The 20475-nt window shown below is 57.1% G+C and overlaps 1 protein-coding gene across 1 annotated transcript in view; it reads right to left on the minus strand.

The window, feature by feature from the left end:
* CABLES1 (Cdk5 and Abl enzyme substrate 1) overlaps window positions 1-11003 on the minus strand; it is a 105011-nt gene extending 94008 nt beyond the window's left edge. Inside the window, exon 1 of the mRNA XM_054180207.1 lies at window positions 10196-11003. Coding sequence (XP_054036182.1) covers window positions 10196-10713 — 518 coding nt within the window. The 5' untranslated portion in view covers window positions 10714-11003. The remainder of the gene's footprint in view (window positions 1-10195) is intronic.
* Between the last annotated feature and the right edge of the window lie 9472 nt (window positions 11004-20475).

Genomic DNA, 20475 nt, shown 5'->3' on the forward strand with positions numbered 1-20475 from the left:
ATGGGCTGGTGGGAGGTGTCCCAGCCCACGGCACGGGGGGTGGAGCTGGGTGGTCTTTAAGGTCCCTTCCAACCCAACCCATTCCATGATTCTCTAACAACACAGAGGAACAACCAAGCGCTTGCTAAGAAGATGAGCTTGTCCTTTGTAGCCACACACAGGGTGAAAGGCTCCTGAACAAACACAGCTTCTGGACAGGAAGGAAACCTCTCCTTCACTTTTCATTCACTTCTGCTTCTCCCACAATGGAAAACCTTCTTCAGGAAACCCAAACCAAACAGCCCCAAACCAACTCTGAAATGTAGCTGCTAAGAGCAGCGCTGGCTCTGAAATCCCTGCAGGGAAGAGCAAACACATTCAGCATTCCTGCCAGCCAAGCAGCTAGCAGCCCCTGTGAAAGAGCTTCCCACTTCCTCCAGCATGTGCTGCTCTGAGCCTGCACTTTGCAGCCTGCAAAGCAAACCCTGAGAGCTCTCACAGCCCCCCGCTGGCACAGCGTGGTCTGTCCAGCCACTGGTGAAACCCTAACCCTGATGGATTTGCACAGCTCCTCAGCCTCCCCTCCCAGCTGGGCCCTTCTGAGGAAACCCACCACCACTCCTCACATTTCTCAGCAGGTGATGTGCAAACTGCAGGCCAGCAGAGAGCAGCTCCCCAGGTGCCAAAGGATCTCCTCCCCACGTTTTAGGAATCCTCCTCCTTGCAGCAGGCTGGCAAGGGATGGGTTGGAGTTGGCTTAGGAAAGCAGCCAGCTCTGTGTCTTCGCTGCACCTGCTGCACTGCTAAGCCTGGCAGCTCCTGAGAGCCCCACTTAGCAGGTCTGGGTGTCAGAAGTGAGTGCCTGTCAGCAAGGACAGCCTTGCAGGGACCAGGGTACAGCTGGAGGGGAATTCTGTCAGTACTGGCATGGCTCAAACACAACCTGGCTCCCATGCTTCCCACAGGGTGACCTGGTGTCTACTGAAGTGTAAACATACAGAAGTGAGAGTCAGAGATGTGTTTGGGTTGGGAAAGCTCTCCAAGCTCACCCAGTCCAACCTCCACCCAGCCCTACCATGGCCACCAAACCCTGGCCCCAAGTGCCATGGCCACAGCTCTCTGGAACACCTCCAGGGATGGGGAATCCACCACCTCCCTGGGCAGCCTCTGCCAAGCCCTGACCACTCTGGCAGCAAAGACATTTTCAGTCCTCTCCAACCTAAGCCTCCCCTGGCACAACTCCAGGCCATTTCCTCTCCTTCTATCACTTGAGACTAGGGAGCAGAGCCCAACCCCCAGCTCACTGCAGCCTCCTCTCAGGGAGCTGCAGAGAGCAAGGAGGTCTCCCTCAGCCAACCTCATGAAGGGCAACAAGGCCAAGGGCAAGGTCCTGAACCTGGGCTGGGGCAATCCCAAGCACAGTTCCAGGCTGAGTGGAGAATGGCTCAGGAGCTGGAGGAGAAGGCCTTGGGGGTGTCAGTTGGTGACAAAGTCCCCAGGAGCCAGCACTGGTCCCTGGCAGCCCAGAGCCAGCTGAGTGCTGAGCTGCAGCCAGAGCAGGGAGAGCAGCAGCACAGGGAGGGGATTCTGCCCCTCTGCTCTGCTCTGCTCAGAGCCCACCTGCAGCACTGCCTCCAGCTCTGGGGCCCCCAGCACAGGAGGGACCTGGAGCTGCTGGAGAGGCTCCAGAGGAGGCCACAAAGTTGATCAGAGGCTGGAGAACCTCCCCTGTGGGGCCAGGCTGAGAGAGTTGGGGCTGTTCAGCCTGGAGAAGACCCTGGGGAGACCTCAGAGCAGCCTTCCAGTACCTGAAGGGCTCCAGAAGAGCTGGGGAGGAACTTTTGACTAGGGCTGGGAGTGACAGGATGAGGACAATGACTTTGAGCTGGGAGAGTGCATATTTAGACTGGATTGGGAAGAAATTGTTTGCAGTGAGGGTGGTGAGACTCTGGCACAGGTTGCCCAGGGAGGCTGTGGCTGCCTCCTCCCTGGTGGTGTTCAAGGCCAGGCTGGATGAGGCCTTGAGCAAGCTGGGCTGGTGGGAGGTGTCCCTGCCCATGGCAGGGGGCTGGGTCCCTTCCAAACCTGGCCCATTCCATGATTCTGTGCTTTCCAGGCTCTTGCAGCAGCACTTTCATCCCCAGGCTGTGTGGCAGGCTCCTGGGGCACAGGGCTGGGCTGGCTGCCTGCTCAGGAGCTTTGCTGGTGCCAGGCAAGAGCCAAACCTGAGCAACGGCACAGCAGTGCCCACAGACAGACCTGCTGACACTGCTGCTCCTCCACTCTCCTCAGGGGTCCCTCAGCACCAGCTCAGCACCTCAGCACCGTAACCACAGGACTTCCTGAGGCAGGGCTGGACCCAGGGAGCTTTGAGCTGGTGGGCAGCAAAGGCAGCCAAGACAAACAGCTTCTCAGGTGTGCCCGGGCGCCTCGCTCCAAACCTGCCGAGCTCTGCAGGCAGCTCCCTCCCAGCATCTGATCAAATTCATTCCCCAGCAGTCCTGAATGCCACATTCTGTCCCAGCTCCTCTTCAGAACTGACAGCAGAGGGGTTTTTTTACCTTATCTGATGAATATTACGGTTTCTACCTGCCAGAGATGTATACTCAGCACCATAATAAGCCCTTAAAATATGCTAAAACAAAAGTTCCAGCCCCAGCTCTCCCCCCAGCTCCACTCTCCCTTCTCCAGCTCCAGCCCCAGCTCACCTCCAATTCCAGCCCCAGCTCTCCTCCAGTTCCACTCTCCCTTCTCCAGCCCCAGCCCCAGCTCTCCCCCAGTTCCACTCTCCCTTCTCCAGCTCCAGCCCCAGCTCTCCCCCAGCTCCACTCTCCCTTCTCCAGCTCCAGCCCCAGCTCTCCTCCAGCTCCACTCTCCCTTCTCCAGCTCCAGCCCCAACTCTCCTCCAGCCCCAGCTCATCTCCAGTTCCAGCCCCAGCTCTCCTCCAGTTCCACTCTCCCTTCTCCAGCTCCAGCCCTACTCCCCCTCCTCCCCCCCAGCTCTCCTCCAGCTCCAGCCCTCAAGTCCTGGGCAGGGGCAACTGCCAGCACCCCAAGGGAGAGGCCTCAGCAGAGATGAAGATTGCAGCCCTGCCAATATTGAGGAGTGCTTGAATGTGGCTCTCCCCAGCTCTGATCACAGCAGTGCAGAGAATTGCTGCTTTAGGAATAAACACTGCTGAGGTCACCTAACTCAGCTGTGAGTTGGGAGAGTTCATTTTCCTTCATACATTCATAGAATGGTTTGGGTTGGAAGGGACCTGGAAGATCATCCAGTTCCAACCCCCTGCCTTGGGCAGGGACACCTCCCACCAGCCCAGCTTGCTCAAGGCCTCATCCAGCCTGGCCTTGAACACTTCCATCACTGTATTGACTTCTGAACCATTGTTCTACTTCAGCTATCACATGGAAGATGACTACGTTTCCACAAGGAAGTGATGGAGGCTCAAGCTTGAGCCCTGGACAAGGGAGAAGGCCAGCAGAGACCACTGTGATGGATGCTGGTCAGCATGGGCATGGGGCTTAGCCATGCCTGGCATGTGCACAGCCCAGAAAGCTCATGCTGAATGACATGGGTGCACTCCCTGTCCCTCACAGGGCTCCTGGAGGAGCTTGCACAGAGCTGTGTGCACGGAGACTGAAAGCCCTTTCTTGAGGAGCAAACGACTCACACAGGGTCTGCAGCACTGAAAATGCCCCAAGGGATGCAGCAGGATGCTGGTGCAACAGCCTTTATCGAGCCTGAACACCGCTGTGGCATTGTCCCCTCTCTGAGGCGGCAGAGGAAGGCCACCTAGCCTCCTGAAGTGACAGCTGGAGTCAGTGAGCATCCCCTGGTTAAGAGCAAGCACCCATCAGGGGTGCACAAGGTCCCCCCTGGCTGCAAAGCCTCAGCCCAGCCTGTGCCCTTCCCATTCACTCCCCAGACCATTAAATTGCTGCTTTCATGCTGCTCTTGTACACATCACTCTGAACCTCGGGCTGCCTGGAGGGCTTTAGGCTCAGTGAATAGCAGAGTCCCTGCGCACACAAAAGGTCCCAAGCACTTCCAGCAGCTCACAAGGCAGCTCCTGATGCCGGGATGACCCCACAGGGTGGAAGGTGCCCCCAGCTCTTTGTTTTGCTGCTCATTCAGGGCTCTGCCTGTAAGACACTTGCTTCTGAGAGATGTCTCTCTTATCTCGAAGTGTTGGAAGAATCTTCTGTGGTGGGCTGAGCCTGCCCTGCCTGCCCACCTGAGGCTGTGGAGGGCCAGGCTCTGACCTCTCAGCCATCCACCATGGGACTAACCAGTGGGACTCAGCTCCTCAACAACACCTCGGAGGCTTCCTCCACCACTAACAGCCCATCGCACTTTGTGAGCAGTACAAAAGCCTGGCAAGCTAAGAATTCCAGTATCCCCCTTAGCTGTGTCTCTCCAGAATCACAGAACTGTCAGGAAGAGAGCTCAAGGCTCAGCCAGTTCCAACCCCCTGCTATAGGCAGGGACACCTCACACTACAGCCACATCCAGCCCGGCTGCAAACACCTCCAGGGATGAGGCTTCCACCACCTCCCTGGGCAACCTGTGCCAGGCTCTCACCACCCTCCTGGGGAACAACTTCTTCCTCACATCCAATCTCAATCTCCCCATTTCTAGTTTTGCTCCATCCCCCCCAGTCCTATCCCTCCCTGACACCCTCAAAAGTCCCTCCCCAGCTTTCTTGGAGCCCCCTGCAGATCCTGGAAGGCCACAATGAGGTCTCCTGGGAACCTTCTCCTCTCAGCCTGCACAACCCCAACTCTCTCAGGCTGTCTCCAGAGCAGAGCAGCTCCAGCCCCCTGCTCCTCCTCAGATGCATACTGAGGCTGTGGCAGCTCTGCATTTTCTAACGGGGAGAAGCAGATTGAATCTTCACAAGCTTTACTAATCACACATCCATTCCAGAATTACTCAGGAAATTAGATGTGACTTGGAGGTCAATAAATACCCAGGACAAATCTCTTTGGGCCACACTAACCTCCATGTCCTTCTGAGTTTGCCTCCGTGTCCCCCCCCGGTAATTATTCAGCAGATATTCCTCTCTCTGCTTCCTTCCCAGCACCAGCTGCTCCCAGAAGGAATCCTCCTGCCCATCTGCCTTCAAGTCTGACACAGCAACACAGACAAATGCAACTGTAAGCAATGTTTAGACTCCAAATCCAATCACTGATTTGCTTCCTTAGCAAGGAAAAAAACCCCAGCCAAGCCAGAGAAAAGGCAGCAGGAGGAAGCGTGCGCTCGGGGGCAACCACCCAGCACACTGCACCAGGAAACCTCAGACATGGAAACAGGAATCATCTTCCCCAGGAAAACTATGGCAACAAGAAAGCCAGCCACACATAAAAGCAGGGCTGCTCAGCCTGGAGAAGAGAAGACTCCAGGGGGACCTTAGAGCTGCCTTGCAATGCCTGAAGGAAGGCTGCAGAGGAACTTTCCCTGAGGGTGTCTGGAGACAGGACAAGGGGGAATGGTTCGAAGCTGAGGCAGAGCAGGGTTAGAGTGGAGCTGAGGAAGAAGTTCTTCAGTGTGAGGGTGGTGGGAGTCTGGAACAGGCTGCCCAGGGAGGCTGTGGCTGCCTCCTGCCTGGGGGTGTTCAAGGCCAGGCTGGATGAGGCCTTGAGCAAGCTGGGGAGCAGAGCTGGAGTGTTTAAATGCACTTCAAAGGGGAAAAGGCAAAGGGCATGAATTTGCCAGCAGCCCTCCAACAGGCACTTCCCAGCTGGGGTTTTACCTTGCTGCCCTCATGGCTCTGTCTGAGGGCTGCATGGATGGTGGGAATGGAAATGGGGATCTGCTTGCAGGGAGTTGTTGGGATGGGATGAGAGGCAATGGCTTGAAGCTTGAGGTGGGGAGATTGAGACTGGGGTTAGGAAGCAATTGTTTGCAGTGAGGGTGGTGAGACTCTGGCACAGGCTGCCCAGGGAGGCTGTGGCTGCCTCCTCTCTGGAGGTGTTCAAGGCCAGGCTGGATGAGGCCTTGAGCAAGCTGTGCTGGTGGGAGGTGTCCCTGCCCATGGTAGGGGATTTGACCTAGATGAGATCTTTAAGGTTCCTTCCAACCCATTCATGAATGTATGATTCTGTGATGACCTCCCAGCTCTAACCACCAGCCCCTGTAGAACACTGCTGGTCACAGTCTCATGAACTTGCTCCCTGCTCTCACCCTGGAGGTGTTCAAGGCCAGGTTGGATGGGGCTTTGGTCAGCCTGGGCTGGTGGGAGGTGTCCCTGCCTGTGGCAGGGGGGTGGAACTGGATGATCCTTAAGGTCCCTTCAAAGCCAACCCATGCTGTGACTCTATGAGTGTCAAAGGCTTGGTCAGCTCCTCCTGTGATGTGCCCTTGCCCTGCTGAGGGACAATGCTCAGTCTGACTGGGCTGCAAGCTTTCTTGTTTAGCATGAGCTGCTCAAACACCCTGTGTGCTGAAACACAATCACAGTACATTGGAGTTTGAAAGGGACCTCCAGACACTGCTGGTCACAGTCTCATCAAGGTCAGGTTGGATGAGGCCTTGAGCAACCAAGTCCAGTTGAGAGGTATCCCTGCCCAGGGCAGGGTTTGAACAGATGATCTGTGAGGTGCTTCCAACCTGAGCTGTGCTATGATTCTAAGCACTGAGGACTGTGTCACCTGCAGGCACTGCACTGATTTTAAGCTCATGCCACTCTGCTGCACAGAGCTAATTTAAGGCGAAGCTTTGGACACGAAGGAAGACCTGGCAGAACCTGACCACTGTTCCTCAGCCACCACGAAACTGAGACAAATTCCTTTTGCACTAGACAGGAGCCTCTGGCATCAACAAGCTGACATCTGAACAAGAGGGATTTTTTCCATCAACATGTAATTACACAGCAGCTTCCCCACAGCTCCCAGCTCCAGCCCCTTGCCTGGTTTTCCCTCTCTTTGCACCGCTTGTTTCTTGTGAACACACAGAGAGCACAAACCCAAACCACATTAATGATAACCTTGTTAAACATAAACCAGCACACAACTCTCCCAACTGCTAACACAAACAGAAAAGCCAGGGAACTCTGATTACATGTGCACCACAGTGTTTTCTTCCCTGAGCACTACATAAAAGCAGCCCCACACGGCAGCCTGTCCTGCCGGACACTGTCATAGGAAATGGTTTCTGGTTACAAGGGCTCAGGTGTCCCAGCACAGAGGGCTGTAGGCTGTCAAAGGCTACATCCAGCTCAACCTCAAGCCTGATGCAAGGAGAGCAGAAGGTTGGCTCTGAGGGACCTGCTGTAGTGAGGTGTCCCTGCCCACGGCAGGGGGGTTGGAGCTGGATGATCCTTGAGGTCCCTTCCAGCCCTGACAATTCTGTGATTCTATGACAGCTACCAAAACCAACTCTGATTTACCTCTCTGTTTCTCCACATCCTCCTTCAGGCCAGCTAATGCTTGACTCTGGGCAGTTACTGTGCCTCCCACCCCACTGCACCAAGGACATAGAATTGTTAGGGTTAGAAGGGACCTCAAGGATCGTCCAGTCCCAACCCCCCTGCCATGGGCAGTAACACCTCACACTCTGGCAGGTTGCTCACAGCCACATCCAGCCTGGCCTTCAAAACCTCCATGTGCTTGGTCATTTGGCTCCTTCCTCTCCAGCAGGTCTGCTCAAACCCTCATCCCTGGGCTTGCACCAGCCCAGTGCATGCCTCCATTTACCTTCTGTGAAGCCAAGAGTGAACCCAGCAACTGGAGCCCTTACCGTGTCTTTTCACTGAGGGAAGGGAGGAGCAAACACTCCATCCAGCCCGTGGCCTGCAGCTGTCTGCTCCCAATGTTTATCAATAGCTACCTTCAGAGGACAGAAACAGATCTATGGGGCAGGCCAAAGTCTGCCCGGGGCAGTCAGCGAAGCCCAGGGCACAACCCAGACCTCTCCAGCACCAGCACCAGCCGTGAGCAAAGGCCGTAAGACAGCTTCACACTTGGTGGGGCAGTGAGGGTACTGAGCCACAGCTGGGCTGAGCTCTCAAGAAAACAAAAAAGCAAGTGAGAAAACTTTGTCTGATGTCTTACACCAGGAGAAAGCATCCACTACAAAGCAGGGCTGTTAGAGGACTGGAGGAGCACCCTGACCAGGGGGCATGAGTTGATTTCCCTCGCGGTGGACTCCAGCTATGCAGCCAGGCTGTCTGCGTGCCAGCAGCACAGCAGAGCTTGCAGGATGCTGGGTTTCTGGGTTTTAAACAAAGCCAGCAATTACTGCTCCCTCTGAAACTCCACAGAGTTGTCATGTAACAAGAAACAAGAAGTATTGGTTGTGACAGGAAAAACTCAGAGAGTGGCAAGTAGGGGCAAGGGATGACAGAGGAAGCAGTGACACAGGTGAGATCTTTAGCACCCAGAACTAAGCACAGGACCAAGGTGTGCAAGCAAGGGAAAGCAAGGAGGGTCTTTGGGAATGTAGGAGTCACAGAGCTGTCAGGGCTGGAAGGGACCTCAAGGATCAGCCAGCTTCAACCCTCCTGCCATGGGCAGGGACTCCTCACACTACAGCAGGTTGCTCACAGCCACCTTCAGCCTGGCTGCAAACACCTCCAGGCAGGAGGCTTCCACCACCTCCCTGGGCAACCTGTGCCAGGCTCTCACCACCCTCCTGGGGAACAACTTCTTCCTCACATCCAATCTCAATCTCCCCATTTCTGGTTTTGCTCCACCCCACCCCCCAGTCCTATCACTCCCTGACACCCTCAAAAGTCCCTCCCCAGCTTTCTTGGAGCCCACTTCAGACACTGCAAGCCCACAACAATCCTGCATAAATAACAAACTCACTCACTGGGAGGCCAAGGAGTCCCCAGCCTCTTGAAGACTAAGAGGATACTGCCAAGTGCATCACCACCACCAAGCAAGAAGTTCAAGAGACTCCCAGACCATGGTGTGAAGGTGAAGTCTTCACCTGCAAAACCACAGGCAGCAGCCTGCAGAGCCATGGCACAGGCTAAAACGCACAAGAAGCCTCTGTGTGCCTTGTTGCTGTGCTGGTGATCCATGGCACAACGAGAGGGTTGGCACTGCAGGAAACTGAGAGAGACAGACTGGGAGAGGGAGGGTGCCTGGACCAGAGGATCTTCACAGATCCCCTTCAGCCCCTACCATTCTGTAACCCACCAGCTGGCATTGGACTTGGGAACGTGGGGCTCCTAGCACAGCACCTGAAAAGGGGCTCCAAAAAAGCCACCAACAGAATCCAGATGGAAGATCCAAACAACAACAGGGCACACAGCTATGACAACTTTCTCCCGGAGGACCTCCAGTTTCCCCAAGCCAGTGGGTTTTGAAAGGGATTTCTTCTACGCTGCTCCACGCCCAGTTACCCTTACAAACCCTCGCAACAACACGGGACTCAAAGGCTACCTACTTGTCCGAGGGAGAAGCACGAAGGGAGTGTGGCAAATGGGGAATGTGGGAGTGGCGAGCAGCGAGGGCTTGGGGAGAGCAGACATTTCCTCCGGCTTCTGCCCGGCCACTTCCCCCAGCCCCAGCCCGTGACAGCCCAGTTGCGTTGGTGAAGAAGGGAAAGAAGATGATTCCGCACCCGCGGAGAAATTAATCCGCACGCACTCGCATATCTTTACATGCCTGCACCTTCTGTAGCCAAAAGTCTCAGCTCCTCAAGCTGCCGAGATTACTCTTTTGAGATGAACCTCTTAGAAGGCAAAAGAGTACCTGGAGGCAAGGAGCAGCACCGAGGCACACGGAGCGTTTGTGCTTGTGGATGGAAGTGAATCTTTCGGGGCACAGAGGGACGCCGTGCCGACACCCCACGGGTGGGCACGGGCGCAACGATTCCCCTGCCCTTTGTGGGCTACAGAACGCTTGGCTCCGGGCTGGCTCCCTGCCTGCTGCCTCGCAGCCCGCCAGCGCGGCACGGCAAGCGGTGACAGCCGCTCCGGGGGACGGCGGCAGTGCAGCCTGCCCGGATCGGCAGAGCCAAGCTTCCAGCCGCTGCTGCCCCGGGAACGCCGGCAGCCCCGCCGCCACCGCTGCTCTCCCGGCCAGGCGCCCGCCCATGACGGTCGCCCGGCGGAGGGCGGCTCCGCGCCCCCGGCTGTCCCAGCCCCCGGCGCTCCTAGCCCGCGGCCGCCGGGGCCTGCCCACGGCTGCCCGCCGAGGGGCGAAGCCGTCCCAGCGCGCATCACCTCCGCACCCCGCGCTCCCCCGCCCCGCCGCGCAGGCTTACCGGGACCGCTGCAGCTCGAAGGCGGCGGCGGAGCAGGGCTGCCCCAGCTCTCCGCCGACCACGGCGGTGCCCTGGGGGCTGGTGCGGCCGAAAGCCGCCGGCAGCACGCCGGCCGTGAAGGAGTTGAGGCGACCGCGGCTGCCCGCCGCCGCCGAGCCCAGGAAGGCGGCGGCCGGCACCTGCACCGCGGCGAAAGCGTCCTCCTCCTCCTCCTCTTCCTCCTCCTCCTGGGCCCGGGGGGGCTCGGCGGGCGCCGCCGGGGGGCTGCCCAGCCGCGGCGGCGGCGGGGCCTGGCGGGGCCTGGCGGCGGGGCCGTCGTTGCCCGGCGGCAGGGGCCGCCCGTCGAGGGAGATGCTGGTGAGGAAGGAGAGCGCGGCCTGCCTGCGCCGCGGATCGCTGCGCGCCGGCGGCGGCTGCGGCGGGCCCGGCGCCGGCCCCTTCCTGGGGCAGGGCTCCGGCTGCGGCAGGGCAGCGGCGGCGGGACTGCCGGGGCTGGCGGCCGTGGCGGCCGCCGCCATTGTCGGCCGGCTCACACCCCCCACCCCCCCCGCCCGCCGCCTTTTCCCCTCCCGGCTGCCCGGGCGCTGCCTGGCGCTGCCTCCCCTTTAGGCGGGCGGGCGGCGGGGCATGGGTTCCGTCGGGCGGCCGGAGTGCATGGGGGTGCTACGGGGGTGCCCCGGGCCGCCGCCGCCCGCCCGCTCCCTATTTATAGGTGCAGCCGCGCCGCCGATGCGCGAAAACACAGCAATCACGTGTGGGCAGCGGGGAGCTGCAGGAAAACAAAAGCCCGGCCAGAGCCCGCAGCGGGAGGAGGAGGAGGAGGAGGGAGAAGGGTGGGTCTCGGCGAGCTCCCTCCTTTCAACCTCTCTCTTCTTCTTCTTTTTTTTTTTCCCTTTCACCCCCTTCCCTCCTCCTCCTCCTCCTCCCTCCTCCTCCTCCTTTTCCCTTCCTGGATGCGTGGGGGCGGGCGGGAGCCGGGGAAGGTGGAGTCTGTGCCCGTAGTACGCGGCACATGGCTCTCGGAGCCTGGCACCGGCTGCACCCTGCTCGGGGGCTGCGGCTGGGCCCTTGCAAGCGGCTCCGGCGCTGCCTCTTTTGTATTTCCCGGGTGCCAGCGCCCCGGGGCTGGCCGTGGCTCCGGGAGGGCGGAGGTGTGGCCGGGCAGCCCCCGGGGATGCGCCCGGCAGCCAAAGGCGTGTGTCCCGCTGCGGCGGCCCGGGTGTGCCCCGGCTGGCACCGGTGGCCTGCGCAGCGTGAGGTGTGCTTGTGACACATTGCACGAGTTCCCTGAAGCACCCCCAGCCCTTCCCTCGAACCCATTCCCAATCCTTTCCTTCAACACCCTCCCCAAACTTTCCCTTCAACCCCTTCCCCACTCTTCCCTTCAACCCCCTCCCAATCCTTCCCTTCAACCCCCTCCCAATCCTTTCCTTCAACCCTTTCCCCAACCCTTTCCCTTCAACGTCTTCCCCAATCAATTCCTTCAACCCTTTCTCCAATCCTTCCCCTCAACCCCTTCCCCAGCCGTTCCCTTCAGCCCCCTCCCAGCCTTTCCTTTCAACCCCCTCCCAACCTTTCCCTTCAACCCCCTCCCAACCCTTCTCTTCAGCCCTTCCCCAGCCGTCCCCTCTGCCCTGCAGGAGGGAAGGTGCAGGTATTTACTTCCCGCCCTGCCTGCAGCCCAAGCCCAGCTCTGTCCCCTGGCGTTCCCGGCGCGGTGGCTGCTGTGCAGCTGACTGCAGGTCTGCCCGCTCCGTCCTGCGGCTGCAGCTCGGGAGGGCAAGCTGCCAGGTCCCACCTCAGCCTGGAGCTCCTTCAGTTATTCCTTCCTCACTTTATTTCAGTCCACTCAACCGTGCTACAAGTGTTCATGTCCTGTGATGATAATTCCATCAACAGCTTATGTAAGGGTTGGGTAACAGATAGATCCTCGCAGCACAACATATGGCTGCGGCGAGATAGCGCTGGGGGCCTGCCTCACAAAGCCTTGCAGTGACTTAATTCCCTGCCAGTTATGGCTGCCAGATGATTTACCAACCATCCCAAACTGTCACAAATGCTGCAGTGTCCCCTGAGATTTTATCAAAAGCTTGACAGTTTGATTGGAAAAATAACTAAATTGAAACACATAATGATTGATCACAGGCTCACAGCTCACAGGATGTCAGGGGTTGGAAGGGACCTCTGGAGATCATCCAGTGCAACCCACCTGCCAGAGCAGGAGCATAGAATCCAGCACAGGTCACACAGGAACACATCCAGACAGGGCTGCAAAGGCTCCAGAGAAGGAGACTCCACAACCTCTCTGGGCAGCCTGCTCCAGGGCTCTGTCACTCTCACAGTCAAGAAGTTCCTCCTCATGTTGAGGTGGAACCTCCTGTGCTGCAGCTTACATCCATTGCCCCTTGTTCTACCCCAGGGTGCAACTGAACAGAGCCTGTCCCTGTCCCCTGTCTCCTGGCCCCCAGCCCTCAAATATTTATAAACATTTATTAAATCCCCTCTCAGTCTTCTCCTCTCCACACTAAACAGCTCCAGGGCTCTCAGCCTCTCTTCACCAGGCAGTGCTGCAGTCCCCTCAGCATCCTTGGAGCCCTCCCTTGGACTCTCTCCAGCAGATCCCTGTCCCTCCTGAACTGGGGATCCCAGCACTGAACACAGTACTCAAGATAAGGTCTCCCCAGCACAGAGTAGAGGGGGAGGAGAACCTCCCTGGCTCTGCTGGCCACACTCCTCTGATGCACCCCTGGACCCCCTTGGCCTTCTTGGCCCCCAGGGCACATTGCTGTCCCATGGATCAGAGAGGAACTAATCCTCTTTTTGGAGGAAGCTATGGGCTCAGGTTTGTGTTCCTCTCGCTGAATCACAGCATGGCAGGGGTTGGAGGGGACCTCTGGACATCATTGAGTCCAAGCCCTCTGCCACAGCAGGATCACCTAAAGCAGGTCTGACAGGAAATTATCCAAGCAGACCTTGAAAGTCTCCAGAGATGGAGACTCCACTACCTCTCTGGGCAGCCTGCTCCAGAGCTTTGCCACTGTCAAAGAAGTTCCTTCTCAGGTTTAGATGGACCTTATGTTCAAGTCTATGTTCATTGCCGCTTGTCCTGACAATGACAAGAGTCTGGCCTCATCCTCCTGACCCCCACCCCTCAAATATTTGTAAGCATTGATTAGATCCCCCTCAGCCTCCTCTTCTCCAGGCTAACCACCCCCAGCTCTCTCAGCCTCTCCTCCCATGAGAGCTGTTCCAGTGCCCTCAGCATCTCAGTGGCTCTGTGCTGGGCTCCCTTCAGCAGTTCTTTGTCCTTCTTGAGCTGGGATCCCCAGAACTGGACCCAGTACTGCAGGTGGGGCCTCACCAGGGCAGAGTAGAGGACATGCTCCTTCCTTTCATCCACATCATTGATGAATGCATCTCAGCACTGCCCCTTGGAGCATTCAGTGACTTCAGAATTGAGCTCTGTGGCTTTTGTTGCTTTCTGATGGTTTGGCTCTGGGTGCCACAAAAGCTGAACATTAAAGGGCCACGTCCCTGAGGTGTGTTCCTTGTGCATCCTGAGCTGCCCCGACAGTCAGCAAGGGAATAGGGAATGATAGAAGAAAGAGGAGTTTCCCAGATGCCACTTTCTTAGGGAGCTGAGTGCTGTTCTGAGGTGGGCACTCCCATTTCAGACAGCTCTCTTAGGGCTGACAGTGGTGCTGTCCTTCCTGACAGAGGGCACTGGTGTGCCTGTGGCATGCCATGGATGGATCACTTGGACCAGCAGTGAGCTGCCCAGATAGACTTGCCTCCCCAGGGAAGAGCCCAGCTGGCATCTGTCTCCTGCTGGGAGGATGCTGTGTGCTTCCAAAGTGTCCTCCAAACTGCTGTTTCAAGAGAGGAAGGTGGAGGACTTGCAGCCTGCCACTTCCCTGTGATGGAAGTTTGCTGATGACACCAAGCTGTGTGGTGCTGCTGACAGCTGAAGGGAAGGATCCATCCAGAGGGACCTGGACAGGCTGCAGAGCTGGGCCCAGGACAACCTCAGGAGGTTCAAAAAGGCCAAAGGCAAGGTCCTGCAGCTGGGGCAGGGCAATCCCAGGCACTGATACAGGCTGGGGAGGGACTGGCTGGAGAGCAGCCCTGGAGAAGCTCAACAAGAGCCAGCAGTGAGCACTTGCAGCCCAGAGAGCCAAGCAGAGCCTGGGCTGCAGCAAGAGAAGTGTGGCCAGCAGGGCCAGGGAGGGGATTCTGCCCCTCTGCTCCACTCTGCTGAGACCACAGCTGGAGCTCTGGGGCCAGTTCTGGAGCATCTGTGCCAGGAAGGATCTGGAGGGGCTGGAAGGTGTCCAGAGAAGAGCCATGAAGAGGAGCAGAGGGCTGGAGCTGCTCTGCTCTGGAGACAGCCTGAGAGAGTTGGGGTTGTGCAGGCTGGAGAGGAGAAGGCTCCCAGGAGACCTCATTGTGGCCTTCCAGGATCTGCAGGGGGCTCCAAGAAAGCTGGGGAGGGACTTTTGAGGGTGTCAGGGAGGGATAGGACTGGGGGCGATGGAGCAAAAGTAGAAGTGGGGAGCTTGAGATTGGCTGTGAGGAAGAAGCTGTTCCCCATGAGGGTGGTGAGAGCCTGGCACAGGTTGCCCAGGGAGGTGGTGGAAGCCTCCTGCCTGGAGGTGTTTGAAGCCAGGCTGGATGTGGCTGTGAGCAACCTGCTGTAGTGTGAGGTGTCCCTGCCCATGGCAGGGGGTTGGGACTGGCTGAGCCTTGAGGTCCCTTCCAGCCCTGACAATTCTGTGATTCTGTGATGGGGCAAGCAATGCCCAGTGCTGACCAGAGGCTCCATCCCTCCAGTGGCAACCAGTGAGATGGATGCCTGGTGCTGGGGTGACAATGCTCCTGGCTGCCCTGGAGGAGCTCTGAGCTCCTTTTGAGTCAGTGCTGCTTTTGAAAGAATTCAGGACTTCTGGAGGAGATCCCCTGGGCCACAGAGAGATGTCACTGATCTGTAGGCTGACAGAACATTCACTGGGTGCTGACCCAAGGACTACTGTATGGTAGACAGATGGGTCATGAAACCCAGGCCTTCCACCTTGCATCTGGGTAAGGGTTCTTATTCCTCTTGCATTTCTGAGGGGAAGCAGCCACAGTCTGTGTTTTTCTCTGGAGCTCAGGAGCTTGCTATGGCAACTGAATCCTGGAGCACATTAGCATAGAATAGAATGGAATAGAATAGGATAGGATAGGATAGGATAGGATAGGATAGGATAGGATAGGATAGGATAGAATGGAATAGAATAGGATAGGATAGAATAGAATAGAATAGAATAGAATAGAATAGAATAGAATAGGATAGGATAGGATAGGATAGGATAGGTTAGAATAGAATAGAATAGAATAGAATAGAATAGAATAGAATAGAATAGAATAGAATAGAATAGAATAGAATTAACCAGGTTGGAAAAGACCTCAGAGATCGTCAAGTCCAACCTACCACCCAACACCCACTGATCAACTAAACCATGGCACCAAGTGCCTCATCCAGGCTCTTCTTTAACACCTCCAGGGATGGGGACTCCACCACCTCCCTGGGCAGCACATCCCAAGGGCCAATCTCTCTTGCTGGGAAGAATTTCTTCCTCACCTCCAGCCTAAACCTCCCCTGGCACAGCTTGAGACTGTGTCCTCTTGTTCTGCTGCTGCTTGCCTGGGAGAAGAGCCCAATCCCCACCTGGCTACAACCTCCCTTCAGGGAGTTGGAGAGAGCAAGAAGGTCTCCTCTGAGCCTTCTCTTCTCCAGGCTAAGCAACCCCAGCTCCCTCAGCCTCTCCTCACAGGGCTGTGCTCCAGACCCCTCCCCAGCTTTGTTGCCCTTCTCTGGACACCTTCCAGCATCTCCACATCTTTCCTAACCTGAGGAGCCCAGAACTGGACACAGGGCTCATTCTCCAAGTCCATCTTTCATGCCACACAGGGCTGGGATAGAAGCAGCACTGAAATGCCAGGTGGGAGTGCAGCATTTGGGCTAACCTGGGACACTGTGTGAGTGCAGAGGTGTGCACTTCCTTCCCAGAACTGCTGCTGGGGTGGAATCAGTCACTGTTGGAAGCACTGTTTTAAAGAGTGTATAACATCTCCATCAGTGACATTGATGAGGGGACAGGGTATGCTCAGCAAGGTTGCTGACAGTAGCAGCCTGGGAGGCTTGGCTGATAAGCCTGAATGCCCTGCAGCCATTCAGAGACTTGGAGAGACTGAGAGCTGGGCACAGAGGAACCTAATGAGGTTCAGCAAGGACAAGTGCAGAGTCCTGCAGCTGGGGAGGAAGAATCAACTGCAGCAGCACAGGCTGGGAGGGGATCTGCTGGAGAGCAGCCCTGGGGAGAAGGACCTGGGAGTGCTGGTGGCTAACAAGCTCTGCATGGGACAGCAATGTGCCCTGGGGGCCAAGAAGGCCAATGGGGTCCTGGGGTGCATCAGAGGAGTGTGGCCAGCAGAGCCAGGGAGGTTCTCCTCCCCCTCTGCTCTGCCCTGGGGAGACCTCACCTGGAATATTGCATCCCCCCTTGTCTCTCCCATGGGGCTCCTTGGACGCAGGGAGTCTCCATCCCCCTGGCAGCCTCCCTTTAGCTGCTGCTCCATGCTGATGAGGTCTGCCCTGAGCCTTCTCTTCTGCAGGCTGAGCACACTCAGCTCTCAGCCTTGCCTCACACAGCAGGGCTGCCAGGCCTCTGAGCACTCTCCTGGCCCTTCTCTGGACACTTCCCAGCCTGCCCACATCTATTCTGTACAGCAGGGACCAAACCTGCAGGCAGTGCCCCAGGTGTGGGCTGCCCAGCACTGAGCAGAGTGGGACAATGACTTCTTTACCTGTGTTGCTGATGCCCTGGGTGCTGCAGAAGAACAGCCTGACTGTTCTCAGTGTGAAGTGAAGCTATTTTTGCTCATGAGTGGGGTACCACAGTACAAAGATAATTGGCATGCTAGAAATCCCAGGTGCTGTAGACCAATTTGTGCCTTCAGGAGCAAATGCAAATGACTCTGCACAGCCTCAGGCAAATGCTGGTTTGGTGTTTGCTTTTGGATTGTTGTTTCCATACCCCTCCCAGCTTCTTATGTCCTTTTGATCTGTGCTTAGCAAAGCTCTAGATGATTCCAAGTGTTCTGCAGCCCTGCCTGCTGGAGGATATGTGAAAATGTCCAACAGATTGACTTTGCCAGTAGAAACTTTGTGTGTGAGGAGGAGCTGGTGGCTGAGTGGAGGAAATAGCAAAGTTGAAAGGAAAACCAGAGAGACACATTCTGGAAGCTTCCTTTGCTGAGTGTTGTCTCAGTCATTTCCCCCTCCAAGTTCTCTTCCAACCAAGCAGCTCCACTCAGGTGTTTGAACTGCAGAGGGCACAGGCTGGTGCAGGCAGCTGGGTGCCAGGTGGCTATAGGAGTGGTAGAGCACAGTGGCTTTTTCACCCAGTGCACCAAGAGCTGGAAGGGAGACTCCTCAGATGTGGGTGCCTGGAGACAATGTGAGCTTTGGGGAGCCCAGGAACACGAGGGAGGGGAGAGCTGGCTTTAGAGAGCCTGGAGAGGCAGGAGGGAGGCTGTGCCAAAATCAGAGATCAGCAACCCACCTGTCCGAGTTCTCCCTCCCCTCAATTCTGCCCTGCTGAGACCTCACCTGGAGTACTGCATCCAGCTCTGGGCTCCCCAGCTCAGGAGGGACAGGGATCTGCTGGGTAGAGTCCAAGGGAGGGCTGCAAGGATGCTGAAGGGACTGCAGCACTGCCTGGGGAGGAGAGGCTGAGAGCCCTGGGGCTGTTGGGTCTGGAGAGGAGAAGACTGAGAGGGATCTGATCAATGTCTATCAATAGCTGAGGGCTGGGGGTCAGGATGCTCAGTTGCACTCTGGGATAGGATGAGGAGCAGTGGATGGAAACTCCAGCACAGGAGGTTCCAGCTCACCATGAGGAGGAACTTCTTGACTGTGAGGGTCCCAGAGCCCTGGAGCAGGCTCCCAGAGAGGTTGTGGAGTCTCCTTCTCTGGAGCCTTCCCAGCCCTGTCTGGATGTGTTCCTGTGCCACCTGTGCTGGATTCTAGCTCCTGCTCTGGCAGGGGGTTGGACTCAATGATCTCCAGAGGTCCTTTCCAACCCCTGACATCCTGGGATCCTGTGAACCTGTGGATGCCTCTGCAGAGCTGCCTTCAGAGGGGAGTTAATCCAAGTGTGGAAGCCTCCTGTTGTCTTGGGTTTACTGTGCCCAGCATGAGGACTGCCCTGCTGCAAGGCAGGATGTGAAGAGCCAATCTGCAGGGCCACAGACCTCCAGCCAAGGCTGGGCTCCTGCACAGCTTGTTGCCAAGGCAAGCCTGAAAATGCTGCTGCAGGTGAATCAAAACCTTCACCTGGAACTGGAGTTAGAGGCAAGATGTGAATTGTACTGAGAGAATAACCACTCCTGACTCACCAGCCCAGCTCCTGAGGGCCTGCCTGCTCTAGTGACAAAACCAAGCTCCCCCTCCTCACTGACACTTGCTGGGGCTGCAGGACCAAGGCAGCTAGGGGAGGGAAAGGTAAATGCAATGATCTCTTGTAACTCTGGCAGGCTCCTTTGGGGCTGCCAGGAGCAGTCAGGTGATGTTTAGCAGTCAGGTTGCTTAGCCTGGAGAAGAGGAGGCTCAGGGGAGACCTTCTTGCTCTCTCCAACTCCCTGAAGGGAGGTTGTAGCCAGGAAGGGGTTGGTCTCTTCTCCCAGGCACCCAGCACCAGAACAAGAGGACACAGTCTCAGGCTGCACCAGGGGAGGTTTAGGCTGGATGTTAGGAAGAAGTTCTATACAGAGAGTGATTGCCCATTGGAATGGGCTGCCTGGGGAGGTGGTGGAGTCACCATCACTGGAGGTGTTCAGGAGGAGACTTGATGGGGTGCTTGGTGCCATGGGTTAGCTGATTAGGTGGTGTTGGATTGGTTGATGGGTTGGACACAATGATCTTGAAGGTCTCTTCCAACCTGGCTTATTCTGTGTATTCTATGTAAAAACCCAGGGGCAGCGACCCAGAGGCTTTCCCCTCCTGCCAGGAAGGAGGCAGGTGTGGGGCAGGACATGGTGTTTGTGCTGTGCTGCAGCACAGGGCTTTGCCAGGGGCTTTGCCAGGCCAGCCAGAGGAAGGCAAATTCTGCATGGGACAGCAATGTGCCCTGGGGCCAAGAAGGCCAATGGGGTCCTGGGGTGCATCAGAGGAGTGTGGCCAGCAGAGCCAGGGAGGTTCTCCTCCCCCTCTGCTCTGCCCTGGGGAGACCTCACCTGGAGTATTGCATCCAGGTCTGGGCTCCCCAGGTCAGGAGGTACAGGGATGTGCTGGAGAGAGTCCAAGGGAGGCTCCAAGGATGCTGAAGGGACTGCAGCACTGCCTGGGGAGGAGAGGCTGAGAGCCCTGGGGCTGTTTAGCCTGGAGAAGACTGAGAGGGATCTGATCAATGTCTATCAATAGCTGAGGGCTGGGGGTCAGGAGGGAGGGGACAGGGACAGGCTCTGCTCACTTGCACCCTGGGATAGGATGAGGAGCAATGGATGTAAGCTGCAGCACAGGAGGTTCCACCTCAGCAGGAGGAGGAACTTCTTGACTGTGAAGGTCCCAGAGCCCTGGAGCAGGCTGCCCAGAGAGGTTGTGGAGTCTCCTTCTCTGGAGCCTTTCCAGCCCCATCTGGATGTGTTCCTGTGTGACCTGTGCTGGATTCTATGCTCCTGCTCTGGCAGGGGGTTGGACTCAATGGTTATCTCCAGAGGTCCCTTCCAACCCCTGAAATCCTGTGAGCTGTGCTCTCTGCCCTTACCCTTGCTGCCCAGTGCTGATGGAGCTGTTCCCTGTGAATTCCCAGGGGGGCTGTTCAAATAAACTCTCTGAAAGCTTCTGCCCTCCAGCAGCCTCCTCTGCCTCTGTTTGCCTTCTCTCTGTACATCTCTGCTGCTCAATGGAGCTCTCCTCTCCCAGGCTTTCCCCTGTGCAGCTGCAGTTGCCCCTTAAGCAGTGCTGGAGAGAGCACTCAAGTCACACCAAACCACTGTTCTAAGGGCTCAGAGATGTCCTGCCCCCGTGGCTGCTCTCTCCCTGAGTGCCACCCAGCAGGGCATAGCAGCCTGAGGTGACCTGGGTGCTGTGCTGTGCCCTGCCTGTGTTTTGCCTTGAAGCCCCTGGGCAGCAGTTCTGGGGTTTGCCCTGGGTTTGTTCTGGTTTGGTTGTGCTTTAAGGGGCTCAGGTCCATGGCTGGGGCCCTAATGGTCGAATTCCCTTTAGCTTTCACTTAGAG

The sequence above is a fragment of the Dryobates pubescens genome, chromosome 3 (assembly GCF_014839835.1).
Source record: "Dryobates pubescens isolate bDryPub1 chromosome 3, bDryPub1.pri, whole genome shotgun sequence".
NCBI lineage: Eukaryota > Metazoa > Chordata > Aves > Piciformes > Picidae > Dryobates > Dryobates pubescens.